The sequence below is a fragment of the Phyllostomus discolor genome, chromosome 3 (genome assembly GCF_004126475.2).
Source record: "Phyllostomus discolor isolate MPI-MPIP mPhyDis1 chromosome 3, mPhyDis1.pri.v3, whole genome shotgun sequence".
Lineage (NCBI taxonomy): Eukaryota > Metazoa > Chordata > Mammalia > Chiroptera > Phyllostomidae > Phyllostomus > Phyllostomus discolor.
In genome coordinates this window covers 76,236,879-76,259,458 of record NC_040905.2, presented here as the reverse complement: position 1 = coordinate 76,259,458, position 22,580 = coordinate 76,236,879, and the positions used below count along the sequence as shown (strand labels likewise).

At 35.0% G+C, this 22,580-nt stretch overlaps 1 protein-coding gene across 1 annotated transcript in view; it reads right to left on the bottom strand.

Moving 5' to 3' along the window:
- Positions 1-809: 809 nt before the first annotated feature.
- Positions 810-22,580, bottom strand: part of YTHDC2 (YTH domain containing 2) — a 69,658-nt gene continuing 47,887 nt past the window's right edge. Inside the window, 9 exon segments of the mRNA XM_028512706.2 lie at positions 810-2,237; positions 4,458-4,640; positions 5,413-5,616; positions 9,307-9,478; positions 16,012-16,093; positions 16,096-16,134; positions 16,137-16,190; positions 16,193-16,300; positions 19,363-19,476. Of these exon segments, the coding sequence (XP_028368507.1) occupies positions 2,157-2,237; positions 4,458-4,640; positions 5,413-5,616; positions 9,307-9,478; positions 16,012-16,093; positions 16,096-16,134; positions 16,137-16,190; positions 16,193-16,300; positions 19,363-19,476 (1,037 nt within the window). The 3' untranslated portion in view covers positions 810-2,156.

The window sequence follows — 22,580 nt, the reverse complement described above, 5'->3', positions numbered from 1 at the left end:
TGAAGTCTCCTAAGAACAGAGTGTAGGTAACTGAATAGTTTCTTAATATTCAAAAGACTTTATATTATGTGTCTTGAGATTTTCCCACCCCCCATAATAAGAATGCTTTTTTCTTGAGCAGGGGGTATTAATATGAAACCATCACCTTCTATATCAATTTAATATCCTTCAAGGTACTTGAAGTTCCTGAGTATCTCAAGGGATATTGCTGATCATTGTTTCTTTAGTCCTATTATATAGTATCAGAAATAGCAAGCTATAAATGATTTAAGAGATTTTCATTTAAGAAGTATATTTAAAGTTCATCTTTTCCAAAAACAGCATTTTAATTACATTTAAATTATATTCATTTTAAATATCAACAAACTCATCATTTACATAGAGGGATAAATATTAGAAAACAGAAGGAAATTACAAGAAGTTTTAAAATTCCTCAACTTTCAAATTTAGAATACCATGAACTGCTAGATATATATACTTAAAATGTAAACATTATCAGAGAAACACAAGTGACTCTAGTAGAAAAAGAACTGTAATACACATACAGTGGAACATACTTCACAAAGGCTCAATTTTTAGGTATGTCTCAAAGTATGACATAAACACATTTTTAAAAACAAAATGACTACAAATACAAGCAGAAATCACAGCTGTCATTCTAAACTAATGCACCAACACATAGTGCTTTCCCAGAGAAAGTAGAAGAGTTCTCAAGGTTTTATGTTGACATATAATTTTACTTCTTTGTTCTCAAATATAGAAGCAGATAACTTGGAGTTTTCTTCTTGTCTTTAATTTCATGGTGTTTTTTGTTGTTGTTGTTGTTGTTATATAGCAATGACCTACATGTATCACAAGAAGTGCTATTAAACCTGTTCTATTTAGAGCTCAGTAACCAAGGTATTTTTTTCTTTTTTACTTGTACCTCTATTTCCCTTCAAAAAGACTTCTTAGGAAACTTTATAGACAGTGATGGTAAAGACTACAAACCAAATAATTCTGAAATGGCAAAGGAGTAGATAGATGGCACTGACACAAGTGTACAAAAAATTACCACCACTCCCCCACTTATAAAACCACAAATGCAAAAAAAGAGAAACCATATCCAAAAACATAAGCAGGATAAAAAGTACTGGAAAACAAATAGATGGCATTTAGAATTGTGATGCTTCTGGGCTTTAGTTTTGAAGATATACAGCAACCAAAAACTACCACTAGCTGTCGAACACTTTTAACTTGTTTAAATGTTTGACTTGTCTAAATCAAGTTTCCTTACACAAAACAAAGAGGCCATCATTCCTGTGCTTCTATCAGAGAGGAGGGAAGGCTGTAACCCAGGAGGAAGAAAGGGGCACGGTACATATCAGGTTAAACAGCAGAACCAAGAAGAAAACGAAGCACTGAATCCAATTTGGTCACAAACAGGGAGAAATGATGCCTTTCTTCAGACTTTACCACATTTCGTAACTGCAGAGAAAGAACATCCCTCTTTTTTTTCCTTACTGTATCTCAGGTTTAAAATGGCAGAATACGTAGTCCTTTATCAGCATGCTATTTTTAAAAGAAACCTTTTTTAATTTGGTTGTTTGCTTGTTTTTTAATGATAAATCTTAAGAGTTGGCTCTCCTAAAATGGTGCTCAGAGATACTGGTATATTCAGGCCTTTCTTAAAAGTAAACAACTTACTTTGCATCAAAAAAAAAAACCTCAATAAAAATTATAATTCAGTGTTTTAAACAAATGAAATAATTCAATTTCAAAATAAATATATTGAAGATAATTGCTATTGTGTCAAGTAATGAAACAACTATTTTACTCAATTAGAAACATATAATTAACAAACATTAATCATGCCCTATGATCACTGTAAAAATTAAAATTATCCTTTTCTCTTTTATATGAAAAGGATGGTTGTAAACCAATACTCTAAACCAGAAGAGCCCATTGATAATACACAGTCCCATCTAAGTTTCTGGAAGTCAGTGCATTCAGTGGTTGTAAATAGGCATGATGTAACTAATAGACTTAGTTACTTCTGTAACTAAGTGCTCTAGCAAGATTTTTCTAGAAAAAGAAAAGATAAATAAGATGAAAGATATCCTTGATGATCACAAATACTGCCAGTACTCAAAGTCAGAAATGGTATAACCTGAGTGTCAATCAGTTGTGGTTTTTTCTCCCGTTGGAAGGCGTTCCCATAATTGTAGCAGCTGTTCCCCGATCTGAGGTTCTAGTTCCTAGATGAATAAAAAATCAGAAGAAGCATAAAAAGAACTAGATTGATTTTTTTAACTACCAATACCTATAATGACAAAAATATAAGAAAATCACTTTAAGTTTCATTTTTCTATCAGAACATGTTAAATTACATAGTATGCATTGCTCTAATTCTCTGCTTTAGGATTTATGAACTTGACTTCCTGACTTTAAGACTCTAATTAACCTGCAAATACCAAAACTATTTGTGACAACTTGGTAAGAGATTTCCATGGAATTCTGCTAGAAATAACAAATTTTGTTTCTAATGGATATTTAGCAAAAGCACTCAGCTTAAACTTCAAAAGGTTTACTGTAAAACCTAGCATATTAGATGTTTTGGGGGGTTTTTTCCCTCCAAGAAACTCTTAGGTGACTATATAACATTCCTTTTTTAAAAAAGATTTTATTTATTTATTTTTAGAGAGGGGAAGGAAGGGAGAGAGAGCAAGAAACAATGTTCAGTTGCCTCTCACATGCCCCCTACTGGGACCTGGCCAGCATCCCAGGTCTGTGCCCTGACTGGGAATCAAACTGATAACCTTTTGGCTTGCAGGGTGGCATTCAATCCACCAAGCCACACCAGCCAGGGCTAATATTCTTACTTTAGGTACAAGATTTATTTCAAAATCAGCCCTGGCTGATATGGCTCAGTGGATTGAGTGCCAACCTGCAAACCAAAGGGTCACTGGTTCCATTCCCAGTCAGGTCATAGGTCTGGGTTATGGGCCAGGTCCCCAGTAGGGGGCTCATGAGAGGAAACCACACATTGATGTTTCTCTCCCTCTATTTCTCTCTCCCTTCCCCTCTCTAAAAATAAATAAAATCTTTTTAAAAAATTTTTAAAATACTTATTTCAAAATCACTATTTAGGATAAAAATAAAAATATTCTTATACAACTGAAAAGAATGTCATTTATAGTCCTCTTGTGATGTGTAGGGGACCGGTTTGTTTCAGTCTGGCAAATGTGACTCAGCTCTGTATGGAAAACCTACAGAAGCGAAGTGGTGGGCAGGACCTTCAAACCGAGTTTTCCCTTGGGAATCAGGCCTAGAAAATGCATACTGACTGTTATGTCTTGCTCTTGCTAAAACTCCATCACCCTGGTCTAAAACAACAAATGTATATTGTGTATCTTCAAGGTAATTTCCAAAGCTTGTGTGAATTTTCCCAAGGACAGAGCTAATCACCTCACTGCCTTTCCCTTCTGCATGTTATTTTTATTTCCTTGAATGTACCTAAAATATAGACAATAATATTCTATGTAATAGATAATAAATCCTTCTTTGATGTAAAACCCAAGAAAAACAATAAAAGCCTGTCTAGGCAAGGGTCGGTGTGTTCTCCCCTTGAGAGAGTAGCTGAGGCACTCAGAGGCACTCTCCTCTTGAGAGAGTAGCTTTGCCATCCCCCTTTTCTACATAGAACTGCTGTCTCCTGTGCATTTATTTTCATCTTCAGTCACAACAGGCAGACTCTGCTGGCTGGAGTTCGCCACAGTGATGGTGTGCTTTAAAAAAAATCCCAATACTCTTCATATGGTGATCAGAAATGAGTCACACTGGTTTAAATAAATTATTAGCTGTGTGACCTTAGGCAAGACTAATTTCTCTGAGTCTATTTTACCCTACATAAAATTGGGCTAATAAGTCATTAAATGCATCAAGTTAAATTACCTCATATAAAGCAGCTAGCACAACAAACAGTCCATATATGTTCATTCCCACCACCTTAACTAGTTTTAAATTCATTGTCAGCAACATCATGAAGGCAAAGCAAAACATAATATAAATAAAACAGGCCACAAAAATAAAAAAGGCTATTTTTTACATTTGTAATTAGCTAAAGCCATAAAGGAGCTAAGATACTGCTGTTATCCTTAGACTTTAGTGAAATTACTTCAGAATTACACTTGGTTTTGATCATACTTTAGTAAGTCAATAGGAGCCTCCACAAAGGAACTTAAAATTTTATATACGCAATGAAAGAAAGAAGCCAAATATACAAAATGTTTAAAAAGCAATAAGCTCTCTCAGAGACATTTGCAAATAGGCTTTTACTAGCTCTTTACAAAGGTGAACCACTATCTCCCATATGCATGTGAAAAATGATATACATTCTTACATTTCCTTCTCAAATCACTGAATTACAGCAAAACAAAATAAAAAGTAGAATGAAACTACAAGATGCCATTGGATACCTGCCCATCTCTGCTTATCTGGACTTTCTTGTTGTCATTCCAAGGATTGAGTAAATGGTGTGCAAACTGGAAGGGAAGACTTTCTTTTCGTATCCACTCCACCTTGAACACTCCTCCTAGCCCAGCAGAGCCCCAGTCCTGGCTCTTCTCCCTTCCTATCTCAGAAGACATCCTAGAAAACCCCTGGGGGTAAAATGAGGGGGAAGGGTGAAAGTGAGGATGGTATTAAAATGTCCAAATTCAATTTATCTGAGAAAGCTCTGAGTTTTTATTTTTTAAGGTAAAAATATAATATAAAAATAATATATAGCTAACAAAAACAAAAAATGAGCTACTTACTAAGTGTTCTTTATAAAAAGATTTATTAGCAAATTTTATAGAAAAGATCAATTTCATTCTGCTAACATAATTTCATTATGACAGGTATTTTCTAAATAATGTATCAATAGTTCTAACCCCACATTGATTTCATGATAAATGAATACAATCTAACCTCTAAATTTTTACTTCCAAAATTGTAATATTAAATAATAAATTCATTATTTTGTAAATTCAGATATACATCAAGTCAAGATGAGTTAAGACACACATTCAGTTTCTTGATTGTCAATACTAACTTTCTTGGCCTATTTAAATAAACGTTTTTACCAAAAAAAGTCAAACTTCTCATTACTTTTAATCTACCTGAGAAATGGGAAATATACAGTTGTCTTCAGAAGCAGAAATTATTTATCTGGAGAGGCTCTAGTAAGATAAGGCAAAAAAAGGCAACGGGATCTCTATTTGTCATTCCTTTGAAGAGGTGCAATACATTCCTCATTCTCAGACAAGCAGAATGAATACTTGTATTCCAAGGCAATAAAAAGTCAGGTTTTTTGTTTGTTTTTGTTTTTGTTTCTGTTTCTGTGCTCTAACCTACAGCCAGAAGAACCCTAACTGTTTCAGGATGGCTCACCTGGAAATGTCCAGATCCTTGAACAGAAAATACCAAGTAAACCATGCTGCTTTCCCAAAAAGCTCGATTTAGCTTCCGTTCATTACTAGGGGTTGTAGACCAAATACCCTTCTGCTGAGAAATTTCAAGGTTTCTCAAATTGCTACTCTTCATTATGAAGTATCGAATAGGCATATTTGGTCTTGGTGAAGGTGATTTTGACCCCTATAAAAAGAGTACATAAGTTCTTAAAAGGTAATTTGACCTTTTGAAATCAATAGGCTGAATTAAATAACATCTTCATAACATAGAAACATAAAATATTTATAAATATTTTATAAATAATCAATAAACGCAAATAGTTCAATCATTCCTGAAAACCTACACAAGGCTAAATCAAATGAGATTAAAGAGCCAAAGCCAGGTACTTCGTTTGGGAGCATTCAAAATCCCTTATCAAGAAAGGATCTTGGACCAACAATTTTGATTTATACTCTAAATGTACTTTCAGAAAATATTTTAATAAACTTCAAAGTATGAAGAAAAAAAAAACAAAATTGCTCCAGCTTATTGCCTGGATACAGTTTCCAGGTAACAATGCAAGTGAAAGAAACAAACAGAAACCAGTGGTCTTGCTGAACTGCAGAAATAGTCCAAGGTAGCTAGAATCTGTGTGGCAGTGAACTGGATAGAAGCAAGCTGCACAGAAAGAGAGCTTCTGGGGAACTGCAGAGCGGTACCTCAAGGTTTTTGGCTAGCTACTGACCTGTACTTGGGTGAGAAAAAAATGACCCTAGGCCAAGAAAAGACCCTAAGGAAAGCAGTAAAACCAAGTAATTCGAGTACTCACACATGGTTGGGAAAATTTCATGTTATCCCAAGCCAGAATGGAAAGAATCTGTAATACATAGGACATTAGCCCACAGAAAATCACACCTTATTATTGGAACTAAATTAGTAACAGATAAAAATTGCTCATGATCCACCCTAACACTACTTAAGAGCAAATCTTGAAAGGCTTAAATTGATTGCCACTAACTTAACTGTGTACCAGAAGGATGTCTCATACTATTTAAAGGAATACAATTAAAATCTAGGAGCTGAACAAAATTACAAGGAGTGCAAAGAAATAGGAGCATATGATCCATAACCAGGAAAAATTAATCAACAGGAACAGACTCAGAAATGATGTACTTAGGAGACAAGAATGTTAAAGCAGTTATTATAAATATATTCACTATGTTCAAGAAAATACAGGAAACATAAACATGGTGAGAGAAGTTAAAGGTATTTTTTAAAAACCCAGAGGGTGCTTTAGAGATGAAATTACAGTATTTGAAGTTAAAATACACTAGAAAAAATGCATAGTACAATAGATCATACACTAAAAATAAAAATACCAGTGAACTAACTTAAAGATATAGCAATAGAAACTATCTCAAATGAAGCAAAGAGACGAAAATGTCTAAGAAATAATTAAAAAGACCATCAATGTGACTGTGGAACACTATGAACTGGTCTTAGATTTGTGTATCCAGGATCCCAGAAAGGAGAAGGGAGAGGGGAAATAAAAAATACGTGAAGAAATAATGGTCTTAAATTTTCCAAAATTGATGGAAACTATAAATACACAGATTGAAAAAGAAACAGAAAGAGAACCAGACAAAGTCACATCAAAATCAAACTACTAAAACAAGTGGTAAAAAGAAAATATTAAAAACACCTAGAAGGAAAAAAGATACATTATATACAGAGAAACAAAGATAACAATGATGGTAAACTTCCCATCAGAAACTATGTGAACCAGAAAATAATGGAGTGACGTCTTTGTAGTGATGAAGAAAAAAAAAAACAAACCCACTGTCAATCTACATACACAATTATAATAAAAGAATTATATACGCAATAAAAATATATTATAAAAATAAAAGTGAAAAAGACCTTCCAGATGAAAGCTTAAAGAATTCATTTCCAACAGATCTGTACTAGAAGAAATGTTATACAAAGGTTTTTAGGCACAAGTATATGATCCAAGATAGAAATTCATATCAGCACAAAAGAATAAAGAGCACAGAAAACAGTGAATATTTAGTAAATATAAAAGACATTTTTCTGAATTTTGGTAAAAGATAACTGGCTATGTAAGTAAAAAAATAATACACTGTGGCATTTATTAACATATGTGGAAATAAAATATATGAAACCAATAGCACAAAGGACTGAAGGGTAAAATAAAGGAACACTGTTGCACGGCTCTCAATCTCTACAGGAAGTGGCATAATACTGACTCGAGTTACACTAGGGAAAGCTAAAAATGGCTTCACTAGAGAATTCTACCAAATATTTAAATTAGAAATAATGCCAATTCCACAAATTTTTCCAAATTATTGAAATGGGAAGTGTATTTCCCAACTAATTTTATGAGGCCAGCACTACCCTGACACTAAAACCACAGAAAGATAACACAAGAAGAGAGAGCTACAGAATATCCCTCATCTAATAATTTTTTTGATTGAACAAAATTAAAGCCAGCTATGTTGTGAAAGGATAATACACCATAGCCAGTCCATAATAGAAAAAAATAGATTAAATGGACGTCATCAAATTTAAAAACATTGTCTCTTCAAAAGACACTTAAAATAAAAATGCAAGCAGACTGTTAGAAAAAAAGTTGCAGAACATATATAATTAAGACATATTTATAATATATTTCTATAAACTTCTTTCTACTAAGTAAAAAAAGATAAACAACCCAAAAGAAGTTCAACAAAAATTTGAACAGATACTTTACCAATGAAGATGCAGGAATGCCAAATAAGAACATGAAAAGATGCTTAACATCATTAGTCACTGGGGAAATGCAAATTAAGACTGCAATGAATGTGACATCACTGCATGTGTACCCACTAGAATGGCTAAAACTAAAAAGACTAATAATATCAAGGATTGTCAAAACCGTGGAGCAAATAGAATTCTCATAGATTAAATAAAATAATACATTTAAAAATATGGATGAATTTCAAAAGTAAAATAAGCCAGTCACAAAAAGCAACATACATGATTCCATTTACAGAAAAGATGAAAGTCTAGGGACAGAGGGCAGTTCTGTGGCTGCCAGGAGCCAGGAGTGACGGGAATGCTCTGTATATGACTGTGGTGTGGTTACATGATTGTATACATTCTTCAAAATTCACTGAATTGTATAATTCAAATTGGCAAATTTTATTGTGTGTAAATTATACCTTATTAAAGATGTGTAAAAATTTAAAAACCCTAAAGTCTAAGAATTTAAATCTGCAAAAACATTTCTTTTCCTCTTACTTAACAAGTATTTCAGCAGATGTTTTCACCAGAGCACAACATAGAGTTAAATAACCCTAATCGAATACTCACTCGGGTATTAACAATGCAGGAAAGTAATAGTAAATATATTGCAAACATCTGAAATCATTCATATCACAAGTTTTTGAAAAGATATATAGTTCTCAATTTCCTATTCCTATCTTCCTAGTGCCAGCCTGTCTTAGTTTATAGTATACCCACTGAATTGATAAAATCAATTAACTATTGATAGAAATCATTAAACCAAAATTAAGATAATCTTATTGTTATTTGTTTTAACAAAAAAAGTTCTAAAGATATAAAAAGGAAATAATGAACTGCCTAGCTACATGCCATCAGTGAATGATTTGTTCATTTAAAATACACCCAGATAGTAATAACTAGAAAAATTTGGCAAGCAAGAAAAACTAAAAAATTTACTCAAGGTGTCTCAAGTTTACCAGCTTCAATGTATATCTAAAACAAAGACCACAATTAGTAACTGAAATAATTGATTTATAATTTTGTTTAAATATGTAATATTAGATATACTAGAAATCCATTCCTTGCTACATGGACTTTTAGATACTCTACCTTTCCTGAGGATGGAGGAGAAGGACTAGCACATGGACTTGGGTAATCTTCTGCAGACTTTACAGAAGACTGATCTGATCGGTCATCAGTGCTTCGTTTAGGATGTAAAATTCCTCTATCTTTGTACTTCTGAGGTGGGTGTAATGCTGGAGATGGAGATTTCATCAATACTCTTGAGTGAGAAGGAGGAAGCAAAGGCCCATTATGTATAAGTTATATATAAGCTCATAACACAAATCAGATGCCATTTCAAACCAAAGTTTCAAGGACATTATAATTTACAGAACATTATTTAAAAAGGGAATTTCATTTTTCTATTACATTTTGAAACTAAGAAACAGTTGGACTATTAGGGTACACTTATAAAAACAATATGCAAAAATGCTTTATAAACAATCTTCAAAAGTTTTTAACTTAATATTAACAATTACTCAAGTATTATTTCTCTTGCAAAATTCCTAACCTCTTTTATGATGGTATAGGAGAGGTCTTTAACAATTATATTTCATTTTGCTATTTAATGTTTTTTATTATATTTTATTGATTATGCTATTACAGTTGTCCCATTTCCCCCCTTCACTCCCTCCACCCTATACACCCTCTCCCACCCACTTCCCTCTCTTTAGTTCATGTCCATGTGTCATACTTATAAGTTCTTTAGCTTCTACATTTCTCATACTATTCTTACCCTCCCCCTGTCTATTTTCTACCTACAATCTATGCTACTTATTCTCTGTACCTTTTCCCCCTCTCTCCTCCTCCCACTCCCCTGTTGCTAACCCTCCATGTGCTCTCCATTTCTGTGGTTCTGTTCCTGTTCTAGTTGTTTGCTTAGTTTCTTTTGTTTTTGTTTTAGGTGTGGTTGTTAATAATTATGAGTTTGCTGTCCTTTTACTATACATGGTTTTTTTTTTAATCTTCTTTTCTTAGGTAAGTCCCTTTAACATTTCATAAAATAAGGGCTTGGTGATGATGAACTCCTTTAACTTGACCTTATCTGAGGAGCACTTTATCTGCCCTTCCATTCTAAATGAAAGCTTTACTGGATAGAGCAATCTGGGATATAGGTCCTTGTCGTTCATGACTTGGAATACTTCTTTCCAGCCCCTTCTTGCCTGCAAGGTCTCTTTTGAGAAATCAGCTGACAGTATGATGGGAACTCGTTTGTAGGTTATTGTTCTCCTTATCTCTTGCTGCTTCTAGAATTCTCTCCTTCATTTTTACCTTGGCTAATGTAATTATGATGTGCCTTGGTGTGTTCCTCCTTGGGTCCAACTTCTTTGGTACTCTCTGAGCTTCCTGGACTTCCTGGAAGTCTATTTCCTTTGCCAGAATGGGGAAGTTCTCCTTTATTATTTGTTCAAATATGTTTTCAGTCTGTTGCTCTACTTCTTCACTTTCTGGTACCCATATAATTTGGATGTTGGGACGTTTAAAGATGTTCTGGAGGTTCCTAAGCATCTCCTCATTTTTTTGAATTCTTATTTCTCCATTCTTTCCTGTTTGGTTGTTTCTTTCTTCCTTCTGGTCCACTCTATTATTTTGAGTCCCAGTTTCCTTCCCATCACTATTGGTTCCCTGTGCATTTTCCTTCATTTCTTTTATGGTAACCTGCACTTGTTCATCTAATTTGTGACCAAAATCAACCAATTCTGTGAGCTTCCTGATCACCAGTGTTTTGAACTGTGCATCTGATAGGTTAGCTATCTCTTGGTCGCTCAAAAGGATGAGTTCTGGGGCACTGATTTGTTCTTCTGTTTGAGCCATCTCTCTTTTTTTTTTTTTTTTTGGTCTGGTTGCTTCTGTTACGGTGAGGGGCGGAGCCTTAAGTGTTCACCAGGGCTGGGCACCCCAGTTGCTAGATTGTGATGTTGTATGTGAGGGCGGGGTCAAGAGGGAACAATGGTGGCAGCTCCGTTCTCCGTAGGACCTCAGTCCCTCCTGGGATCCTCGATTGCGCGCTCTGCCCTGCTCCACAATCACCACCTCACTGGGTCTGCCAGCTGCCGCTTGCATACTCAGGGTCCAGCGCTGCAATCTTGCATGCCCCAGATGCCTTATGAACTACCGGTTGCCTTATGCGCCCAATTCTCCCTGTTTTCTGCGCCACAACCCGCGCCTGGCTGCCCGTCTCCACCCCTCCTACTGGTCTCTACGAATGGGTCTATTTCAACTTCTTGGCTGTCCGACTTCCATTCAGATAAATTTTCTGTCAGTTCTGGGTGTTATTCTGCCTCTAAATTGTTGTTCCAATCCTGGTTGTGTGTGGAGGTATGGTGCGTCCACCTATGCCTCCATCTTGGCCAGAAGTCCCCTAATGTTTTTTAACATTATCAAATTATTTAACTACATCTAAGCCAATGCCCCTTACTGGAGTATCACCCAGTCCACTTCCCTTCTACATTCATAGAACATCTTAGGGCCAAGTAAAATAGATTTTAAAAGCATACTGAAAATTACAGTATGGTAAAGTGTAAATAATACTGGATTAGAGTCAGGATAGAAGATTTCTAGGGCAGTACTAAATTTATAACTAACTAGGTATGTGATCCTGGGTAAGTCTCTTAATTTATCTGAGCTTAAAAAGTGTATGCCTTGCCCTGGCTATTGTGGCTCAGTGGACTGAGCACCGGCCTGTGAACCAAAGGCTTGCCATTTCAATTCCCAGTCTGGGCACATGTCCAGGTTGCAGGCCAGGTCGCTAGGGGGAGATGCTCAAGAGGCAACCACACATTGATGTTTCTCTCCCTCTCTTTCTCTTTCCCTTACCCTCTCTCTAAAAATAAATAAATAAAATCTTTTTAAAAAAGTATATGCCTTTGTGGAACAACCAGACTTTTTTTTAAGATTTTATTTATTTATTTTTAGGGAGGGAAGGGAGGGGGAGAGAGAGAGAGAGCGAGAGGGAGAGAGAGAGAGAGAGAGAGATAGAGAGAAACATCAATGTGCGGTTGCTGGGGGTTATGGCCTGCAACCCAGAAATGTACCCTGACTGGGAATCGAACCTGGGACACTTTGGTTCCCAGCCCACGCTCAATCCACTGAGCTACGCCAGCCAGGGCTGAACAACCAGACATTTTTAAAAATATATGTACTTCCTGAAGTCATACAATATAAGTTCATAGCACTTCCTATAAAACATTGTCACCCTAACACTGGATCTAATCAAGCACTGAGGACAAACTACCAGTTTACATGGAATACTTAAGGTGTAGCAATAAATAATGCCAGAAAGAAATAAAGAGACAAATCTAAAATGTGGTACAGTAAGTATTCAGCATTAACAAGTTCTGCGACTTTAAGCAACATAATGTATGATGAAACCAATTCTATCATAGGTGAATTGATATAAACAAGAGTTAAGTTAACTATGGTATCTCATCAACATTATAATGAAACACTTTAATGAAATGATTTATTCAAGGACCTGCTGTCCATCTCACAGTGCTATTGACCTAGCCTTTCCCAAAACAGTCAACAGGGGAACTGCTCTAAATCATAAGAGACTCAAGAAACATAACACCCTAATACAGCGCATAAGTTCTCCCTGGATGCTAATTCAAATATATTTGTGGGGAATTGGGGAAACAGTCTTTTTAATGGGTTGATAATTGGATTCTGATTATGTAGAAAAATTGCCTATAGTTTTAAGAGATGTAGATTTAAATATGGAAGGGTATTATGACAGTAAGTGTGGTACTGTATTTTGCCATGTATAATGCACACCCACACTTATGTGCACATTATACACAGCATCCATTATTATGCCCATGGTATATAATCATTATACTCATGTATAATGTGTAACCTTATTTTTCCCTCAAAAATTTGGGCAAAAAAAGAGAGCACATTATACATGGCAAAATACGGTATCTATTTTGAAATATTCAAACAAAAAAAGAAAGCAAAAGAGAAAAATATTTGGGTACATACAACAAGTAGGTGAACATCTTGCTAACTTAAATCTGGGATATGGAGTTCATCATGACATAACATTTACTTTGCCATATTTAACAATACTTATAATACATTTAAAAACAAAAAAGGATGTGTTCAATAATTCATAAGCACCCATACAGTCTTCAAGCCCTGCCTTCAAGACAAGTTGAAACAGCCTATGCCCATAATTTGTTCCAATTCGATAATACATCTTACATCAAGGATTGTTTCTTTCACAAATGAAATAAAATAGTTAAAACGTAAAGATATTAACAAAAATATAAGCAGGTATATGAATCATTAACAACTTGGTAAGAAGCATAAAAATAACTTTTCAGGGTTTTTTCCTCTGAGGAATTGAAGTTCAATAAATTATCTAGTTACTACCTCTAAAATTCCATTATTCTTACTCTGGTACCTAACTGACCTGAACATTCAAAGACAGAACTTAATGATGGTAAAAACTTTTTCAAAATAAAACTGTTTTCAATAGAACTAAATATCTACTTTTGTGATTTTCAAATTGATCTTTACTGTGAGTTCTATTCTAGTTTTTTTCCTCTCCTATTTAGCTTTTCGCCAAAATTTCATTTGTAGAAATGAGGTATTCCATAAGTAAACCCTTCCTAAGTTGTCATTTAAGAGGAACAAGGACTTCTAACAGGGAACTCACTTATATCTCTTTTTTTTTTACAGTCAAAATAGGCTTGTCTTTTGCCATCAAACTATTGTTGAAAATGACAAGGGAAAAAAACAATGGTTTGACTTTAGAATGGGATATAGGCAATTTCTATTATTTTAATAGTTTCTTAAACTATTTTTAAATATTTTCAATTCAAAGTATGATTTATTTTGTAAAAATTATGTAATCAACATCTTGCCATACTAGAGTGAATATAAATACCTCTTCTATTTCTCACCAAGATACATCAACTCTAGACATCATCTATTAATATCTCTAAAAGTCTGCAAGTAGATAAAATCCTATATCCTGTTGTTCAACAGGTAAGAGAATGAAAAATGTCAGGCTACAACTTGTAAGAAAATGAAAATGCTTAATCCTGGTATCACAAGTGAAAAACTGATTCATAAGATGATCAGTTTCTAAAATATAACTAACATTACCCTTATAATTCTATTCTCCTTCTGTTATTTCCAAATTTTATCAAATGAGTATACTACTTCATAAAGGAAAAGGAAGCTTTTTTCCCATAAAGTCTGAGTGTACACATCTGTGTGTGAATATAGACACACACACATATATGTATCCATACACACACACACACTCCATCTGTATGACTCTAACAGGTTTTTTTATAGACAGGTATAGGAATAACTAGACAGCATAATTTCTATGGAAATGTATTTGCACATTCTACATAATCATTCTTCAAGTAAAATTTTACAACGTTTTCAAAAAGTGCGGGTTGTGTAAGTAGAAAATGTGCTTTTCACAATACTATACTCCTTTTGCTCAAGAGGGTCTACATCAGAAAGATTCAGGCACATGCATTATTTAATTTTCTGGGCAACTGCTGAATTTTCCTAAAATGTAGTATCTGAAGAACTTGGAAACCAATATAATTATTCCTCTTTCACTGAAATGTGAACAAATAGAAGCCTTTATGTTTAAAGAAAATAAGCAAAATATGACGTAAAAAAGACGATATTAAAATCTCTATGATCCTTGAAAACAGTAAGCATCACATCTTTTATTTTCATTGCTTCTATTTTCATTTTTTTACCAGTAAAATCATATTCTTACTACAGAGACTTTCTGCCAACATTGCCAAAACTAGCATCACAGGCAACATGTCTTTGTTATCAACAGGTAAAAATTTTTTCTAACTGATATAAAGAAATTTATATTTGATCTAATAAATGTGTTTTACAAGAAATATTTCGGAATCATGGCCAATGATTCATCATAACCACTATTATATCATAATACATTTTTTGATAAGTCAGTAAGAGCTTTCTTATTATTGAAAATCATATAATAAATAAAAACATCACATCTAATTACTAAATGCCAGCATTGAAAGAATTTGGCTAAATCAAAACAAACTTTGTCCAATACATTTATTAACTTATTTATTACATACTCTCCTCAATAAAATATAGCCTCTCTGAAGGAAGAGATTCTGTCCTGTTCTGTACACTGCTATAGCCCTCACACCAACACCAAAAGGCACTCAGTGTGTCACTAACTGAATGAATGAATGAATGAATGAATGATTTTCCTGTAGGAATACTAGTCAGCAATATTGATATCTAAGTAATACTTGTGGGGAGGTTGTTCTTTTAAATGGCCATACCCAACTTCTTGTTGTAGGATATCTAGGAAAGACCCCACTTGACACATAGTATAAATGTATATTTATAATTATACATTCATAGTAAAATGTATAATTTTAAAATGTTGCTATCTTTTTAACAGACCCTAAATTTATGAATCTTGAAGTTAAATACTTTGCATTTTTCCTGACAAGAAAATTCCTTATTAAAAAACTCATACATACCAGTACCTTAAAAAATCCTTCATACTATCTTAATACTTAAAGGAATTATGTTTTAGGGTCAACAATAAAGAAAAAAAAGAATTATGTTTTAAAAGGAAGAATCTCTTCCCATTTTATCATGACCTTTTTGTGTATCTTACATTATAAGAATATAATTTCTAAATAATAAAAGCGCATGATTCAATGATAAATAAGTCATTTTCCTGGAAACAAGTCTCCATTCAATAATATATTATAAATTTACCTTTCTGCAGTAGCAGACTCATCAGAAAATTCAGTAGCTGCTGAACTTTTCCGACTATTATTTGACCTCCAAGATGATGCCAAGGAAGTTCTTCTGAAGACATAGGCCTTGGCCTTTGGCCAATCCAGATGGTTGCTGCAAACCTGCAGACTGTTCTTCAGTGCTTAAAACAGCTATATTGCTCTGATGGTAGCTTCATCAACTTGAGACCAAGGTTTAGATGGAGCTCTCATTCGGCGTAAAAATAAGCTGTGCCACTTCTGTCTAAGCTGCAGCATAAACTGGCAGCCTATATAAAATAGTTTCATCAGTTCAAATAGATCCGAGCAAGACACCTATTTGTTTATTAGTTAAGGTCTACAAATGTTACCAAAGAACAAGTTTTACATTTCACATAATTTACTACTAATTTCATCCTTTCTGTAGCACAAACAAAATAAATTTATTTACCATATTTGAGGCACAAAATCAAATGAAACAGTTGTAATCAGAGACACATATTCAATGTGTGGTTGATATGATAAAACGGAAAAACAACAGATAAAGAAAAATTCATTCAGTTCCATTCATCTTTATTTTAGTGCCTGTGGAACATCCAAATAATGATGTCCAGAAAACAGCTGGATTCATAGGCCCAGAAAAAGGCCTAAGCTAGGTATAGACTTGGCAGTCATCAATGCACATAAATGGTGAATAAATCTACATGCAGAGGTAAAGTCCCTAGAGACTGTGCAGAGATAGTGAGAAAGGCACAGAGTACTGGAGAAATTTAACATTTAAGGCAGAAACACATACAGAAGAGTCAGTGAAAAAAACCTAAGAAGCAATGACCTCCCTAGGGAAAAAAAAAAAAAAGAATCAGGAAAGATTGCCACAGTAAGTGGTGACAAAGAAACTGGCGCAGGACAAAGAGGAAAAATAGGAAAGAGAGAATTAAAAAAAGAAGGGTATAGACAATAGTGCCAAAAAATGAGCAATGGGAGATTTAGCCAAGATGGAGGCATAGGTTAACACCAATCACAAGGAGGATAACAACCAATCTAAAATCAATGAACCACCAAAGCACCAGAAAATCAAAGAGTGTGGAACTCTGACACCCAAGGAATTAAATAAAACAGTCAACCAGACCAACCAGATGGGTAAGACAGGCCAGATGGAGAGAACCCAAGGCAAGGCAATAGACCAGACTGCACTGTGAAGCAGGCACTGACTAAGAGAACTCAGCAAGGTGGTGGAGCATGCAGGCAGGGCTGGCTGAATGAGAAACTGAGATGCAGAGTGGGCTGTGGACTACAGGAGGGGTTGCCATGGTGGGATAAACTCCCAGTCTCACACAAGAGTTTGTTGGAAAGCAGGCTAGAGCCAAGAAAGACAGCTGGGTTGTTCCCTCTGGCCCCTCCCCCACAGGGAGCACCACAGCACAGCAAGGATGGGTGCCCACATGAATACCTAAGGCCTTGCCCCCTTACAACCTATCAGCTGCACCAAGACAAAGAAAGAAATATGGCCCAAATGAAAGAACAGATCAAAACTCCAGAAAAAAAAACTAAGTAACAAGGAGATAGACAACCTATCAGATGTAGAGTTCAAAACACTGGGAATCGGGACGCTCACAGATGGTTGAGTATGCATGCAAAATAAAGAAGTGAAGGCTATACAAAGTGAAATAAAGAAAAAACATACAAGGAACCAACAGTGCAGGGAGGAGAACTGGGACTCAAATTAACAATTTGGAACAAAAGGAAGAACTAAACATCCAGCCAGAACAGAATGAAGAAACAAGAATTCAAACAAATGAGGAGGAGCTGAGGAACCTCTGGAACAACTTTAAACATTCCAACATCTGAATCATAGGGGTGCCAGAAGCAAAAGAACAAGACCAAGAAGCTGAAAACTTATTGAAAAAATAATGAAGAACTCCCCCAATCCAGTAAAGGAAATAGACATACAAGCCCAGGAAGCACAGAGAGTTCCAAACAAGTTGGACCCACCAAGAACACAGCAAGACACATCATAGTTACATTGACAAAGGTTCAAGATAGGGAGAGAATCTTAAAAGCAGCAAGAGGAAAGGAGACAGTTACCTACAAGGGAGGGCCCATGAGACTATCAGCTGATTTCTCAAACAAAACCTTGCAGGCAAGAAAGGGCTGGAAAGAAGTTTTCAAGTCATGAAAGGCAAAGACCTACATCCAAGATTACTTTCTCCAGCAAAGCTATCATTTAGAATGGAAGGGCAGATAAAGTGCTTCCCAGATAAGGTCAAGTTAAAGGAGTTCATCATCACCAAGCCCTTATTACATGAAATGTTAAAGGGACTTATCTAAAAAATTGAAGAAGATGAAAACTATGAACATTAAAATGACAACAAACTCACAATTTTCAACTGAACCTAAAAAAAAAAGCAAACAACAAAAACCAAAAACTAAGCAAACAACTAGAATAGGAACAGATCACAGAAATGAACATCACATGGACGGTTTTCAGTGGGGAGAGGGTGGGGAAGAATGGGGGGAAAGTTACAGGGGATAAGAAGCATAATTGGTAGGCATAAAATAGAGGGGGAGAAGTTCAAGAATGGTATAGGAAACAAAGAATTTGAAGACTTATATATACAATCCATGGACATGAACTAAGTGGGAGAATGCTGGAGGGATGGGGTGCAGGGCAGAGTAAGGTAAAGGGGGGAAATTGGGACAACTGTAATAGCGATAATCAATAAAATATACTTTAAAAAAACAACAAGCAATGGTCAATTTGTCAAGGACATCAGATGGCTCTGACAGCATGGAGGACAATGCTGGCCCCACAAGTATAATTTCAGTAAAGTGCAGGCTGGTAAAAATGCAAGTGAGAATACGTAGGTTTGCAGTGATCAGTGAATGAATGAATGGTAAAAAAGTAATCTAGTCAATTTGATTATTCACGCTCAGCTACCAAAACAAAAGGATATAAAATTATCTTCAAAAGTGGAGATGGAATTAAGAGAAGGCTTTTGTCAAGAAAAGTTTTTAATTTGAAAAAGAAGCATTCCTCTTTACCAATTCAGAGATATGTGAATAGAGAAAATAACTCATGTCTTTCTCTTAGAAATAACTGTACAAAATAAAGGGAGTTCTGGTGCACCCGATACTCAATATTTTCTTATATACACAAAAATGCTCAAATATTACCATGCATAATGCTGACTGACACCTAGGTTTTTCAAATCCTCTGCTGGAATAACCCTGATACAACTGAACAAGCTGTATTCTCTAATACTAAGAGCCCAATATTAATATATAATTTTTATTACATTGTTTATCAATTATACTAACTGAAATAAATTTATCACACTACTAAAAAAGGCACTTACTCAGGCTCTAGTTTGAAATTCCAGCCACTCATCAAGTTTCAAAGATGCCAAATTAGCAGTAGTTCTATCTTCCATTTCACTATCACTACTGTCAATAGGAATACCATCTGCTGTTCGAAAAATATAGAAAAGAAAAATATTTTCACTTTTATTACCATCCTATACAATAGCCAAAAAGAGTAAGTAAATTAGAGACACTCCATATATACACAAATCCTCCTGATATACTAACAATTGTGTGGAGAGTTCTCTAAATCCCACAGGTCACAATTAAATCTCAATATTTAAAAAGAAAAGGTAAAAAAGAACTGTACAGAATACAATCTTTCATCACAATGTAATAAAACAAAAAGACAGAAATTTAAAATTAATACAATATTTAAATAATAACTAGAGAAAGAAAAAATAAGACATAGAGGAACAAAAACACTAAAAATAATAAGCCAAAAATTTATATATTAGGTAAGTCAAATGTTATTAGTAGTTAAAACTATAATCCAGTTCCTTGAAAACCTAAAGGGACAACCTCTGATAAATTTAAGAAAATGAGAAAAAAAAGAGTTTTTACAGTTCTGGCTAAGATAGAGGCATAGGTAATACGCTTAGGCTTCCTTGCACAGCCAAAAGAAGGATAACAACAAATTTAAAAAAAAAAAAAAAAAACAGCCAGAACTGCCAGAAAAACCTAATTGTATGAAAGTCTGACACCAAAGAAGTTAAAGAAGACACATCAACCAGACTGGTAAGAGGGTGGAGAAGGGCAGCGGGGGCAGAGAGGATGCAGAGCAAGGCAAGCAGCTGGCATTCAGGGTGGTACCATATTTGCCTGTGGGATAAATTGGGAAGAACAACTGGGAGCTAGATAAACCATGCAACCCAGAGTTCCAGTGTCAGGAAATAAAGCATCAAAACCTCCAAAAAAATTTGTGGGGGTTGTGGTACAGGAAAAACTGCCAGTCTCACAGGAGAATCCATTGGAGTTCTAGTCCATTGGATCACAGAACATATGTAGGTCCATCCACCTGGGAATCAGCAGCAAGGCAGCATCTGAAAGGGTCCCATTCACTTGTGAGAAGTGGGGGAAGTCACTGAAAGCAGGGCAAGAGCCACGCAAATTGCATTGTTCCCTCTCGGATCTCTCCCCAGATACAGTACCACAATGCAGCAATATGGATTGCCCCACCCCAGGGATACCAAGGCTCCACTCCTTACAGCATAACAGATGTGCAGAGACAAAGAAATATGGCCCAAATGAAAGAACAGATCAAAACTCCAGAAAAAAAACTAAGTAACAAGGAGATAGACAACCTATCAGATGAAGAGTTCAAAACACTGGGAATCGGGACACTCACAGATGGTTGAGTATGCATGCAAAATAAAGAAGTGAAGGCTATACAAAGTGAAATAAAGAAAAACATACAAGGAACCAACAGTGCAGGGAGGAGAACTGGGACTCAAATTAACAATTTGGAACAAAAGGAAGAACTAAACATCCAGCCAGAACAGAATGAAGAAACAAGAATTCAAACAAATGAAGAGGAGCTGAGGAACCTCTGGAACAACTTTAAACATTCCAACATCTGAATCATAGGGGTGCCAGAAGGAAAAGAACAAGACCAAGAAGCTGAAAACTTATTTGAAAAAATAATGAAGAACTCCCCCAATCCAGTAAAGGAAATAGACATACAAGCCCAGGAAGCACAGAGAGTTCCAAACAAGTTGGACCCACCAAGAACACAGCAAGACACACCATAGTTACATTGCCAAAGGTTCAAGATAGGGAGAGAATCTTAAAAGCAGCAAGAGGAAAGGAGACAGTTACCTACAAGGGAGGGCCCATGAGACTATCAGCTGATTTCTCAAACAAAACCTTGCAGGCAAGAAAGGGCTGGAAAGAAGTTTTCAAAGTCATGAAAGGCAAAGACCTACATCCAAGATTACTTTCTCCAGCAAAGCTATCATTTAGAATGGAAGGGCAGATAAAGTGCTTCCCAGATAAGGTCAAGTTAAAGGAGTTCATCATCACCAAGCCCTTATTATATGAAATGTTAAAGGGACTTATCTAAAAAATTGAAGAAGATGAAAACTATGAACATTAAAATGACAACAAACTCACAATTTTCAACTGAACCTAAAAAAAAAGCAAAACAACAAAAACCAAAAACTAAGCAAACAACTAGAATAGGAACAGAATCACAGAAATGAACATCACATGGACGGTTTTCAGTGGGGAGAGGGTGGGGAAGAATGGGGGGAAAAGGTACAGGGAATAAGAAGTATAATTGGTAGGTACAAAACAGACAGAGAGAGGTTAAGGATAGTATAGGAAATGGAGAAGCCAGTGAACCTATATGTACGACCCATGGGCATGAACCAAGGGGGGGAATGCTGGATGGAATGAGGGTAAGAGGTAGAAGGGAATAAAAGGGAGAAAAAAATGGGACAACTGTAATAGTATAATCAATAAAATATACCATAAAAATTTTTCATAGAACCATAAAGACAGAGAAACCCAAAGTAAAAAAGTGTTTTTAAAGTCTTTTGATCCATATTTTTAATCAAATTGTATCTCACTCAAAAAAAAAGGAGAAAAAAAGCACACAACTATGAAGTCAGAACTGAGAATAAGATTATAAAAATGAATACAAAACGTGTTAAGCTAAAAAGACATAGTATGCATAATTACAGAATAAGAAACTTGAAACCTGCAAAGAAATATATTCTTTTCCACAAAACAAAGAATAAGTAATTACTAAAACTGAAAGAATAAGAAATAGAAAAACTCAAGCTATTTAAGGAAGGAATTCAAGATGCCCTTAAAGAACAACAAAGAAATCCAGAACACCAAGTCAGTCAAACTTTTGAGAAATCATGTAATGGCCAGTTCCTTTAATGAAGAAAATCTAAACCTAACTCTCTAAAACCGGGTACTTAAACATTCAGATGGATTCACCAACATAAACCCTATAGAGCAGCTCACTAATGAACATAAAATATCTCCACTTAATAAATGCTAGCAAAATATTTAGCATTGCAATAAAATTATTCTTAGTCCAAGAAAGGTTCATCCTTGGAACAAAATGGTATTCATAAAATAAAACATATTTATCACATCAACAAGCTAACAAATTGTGGTTATATGAACCAATGCTCAAAAACTAATAAATTCAACACTTTTTAAAACATTAAAAACAGAACATTTCTTCTTAATAAA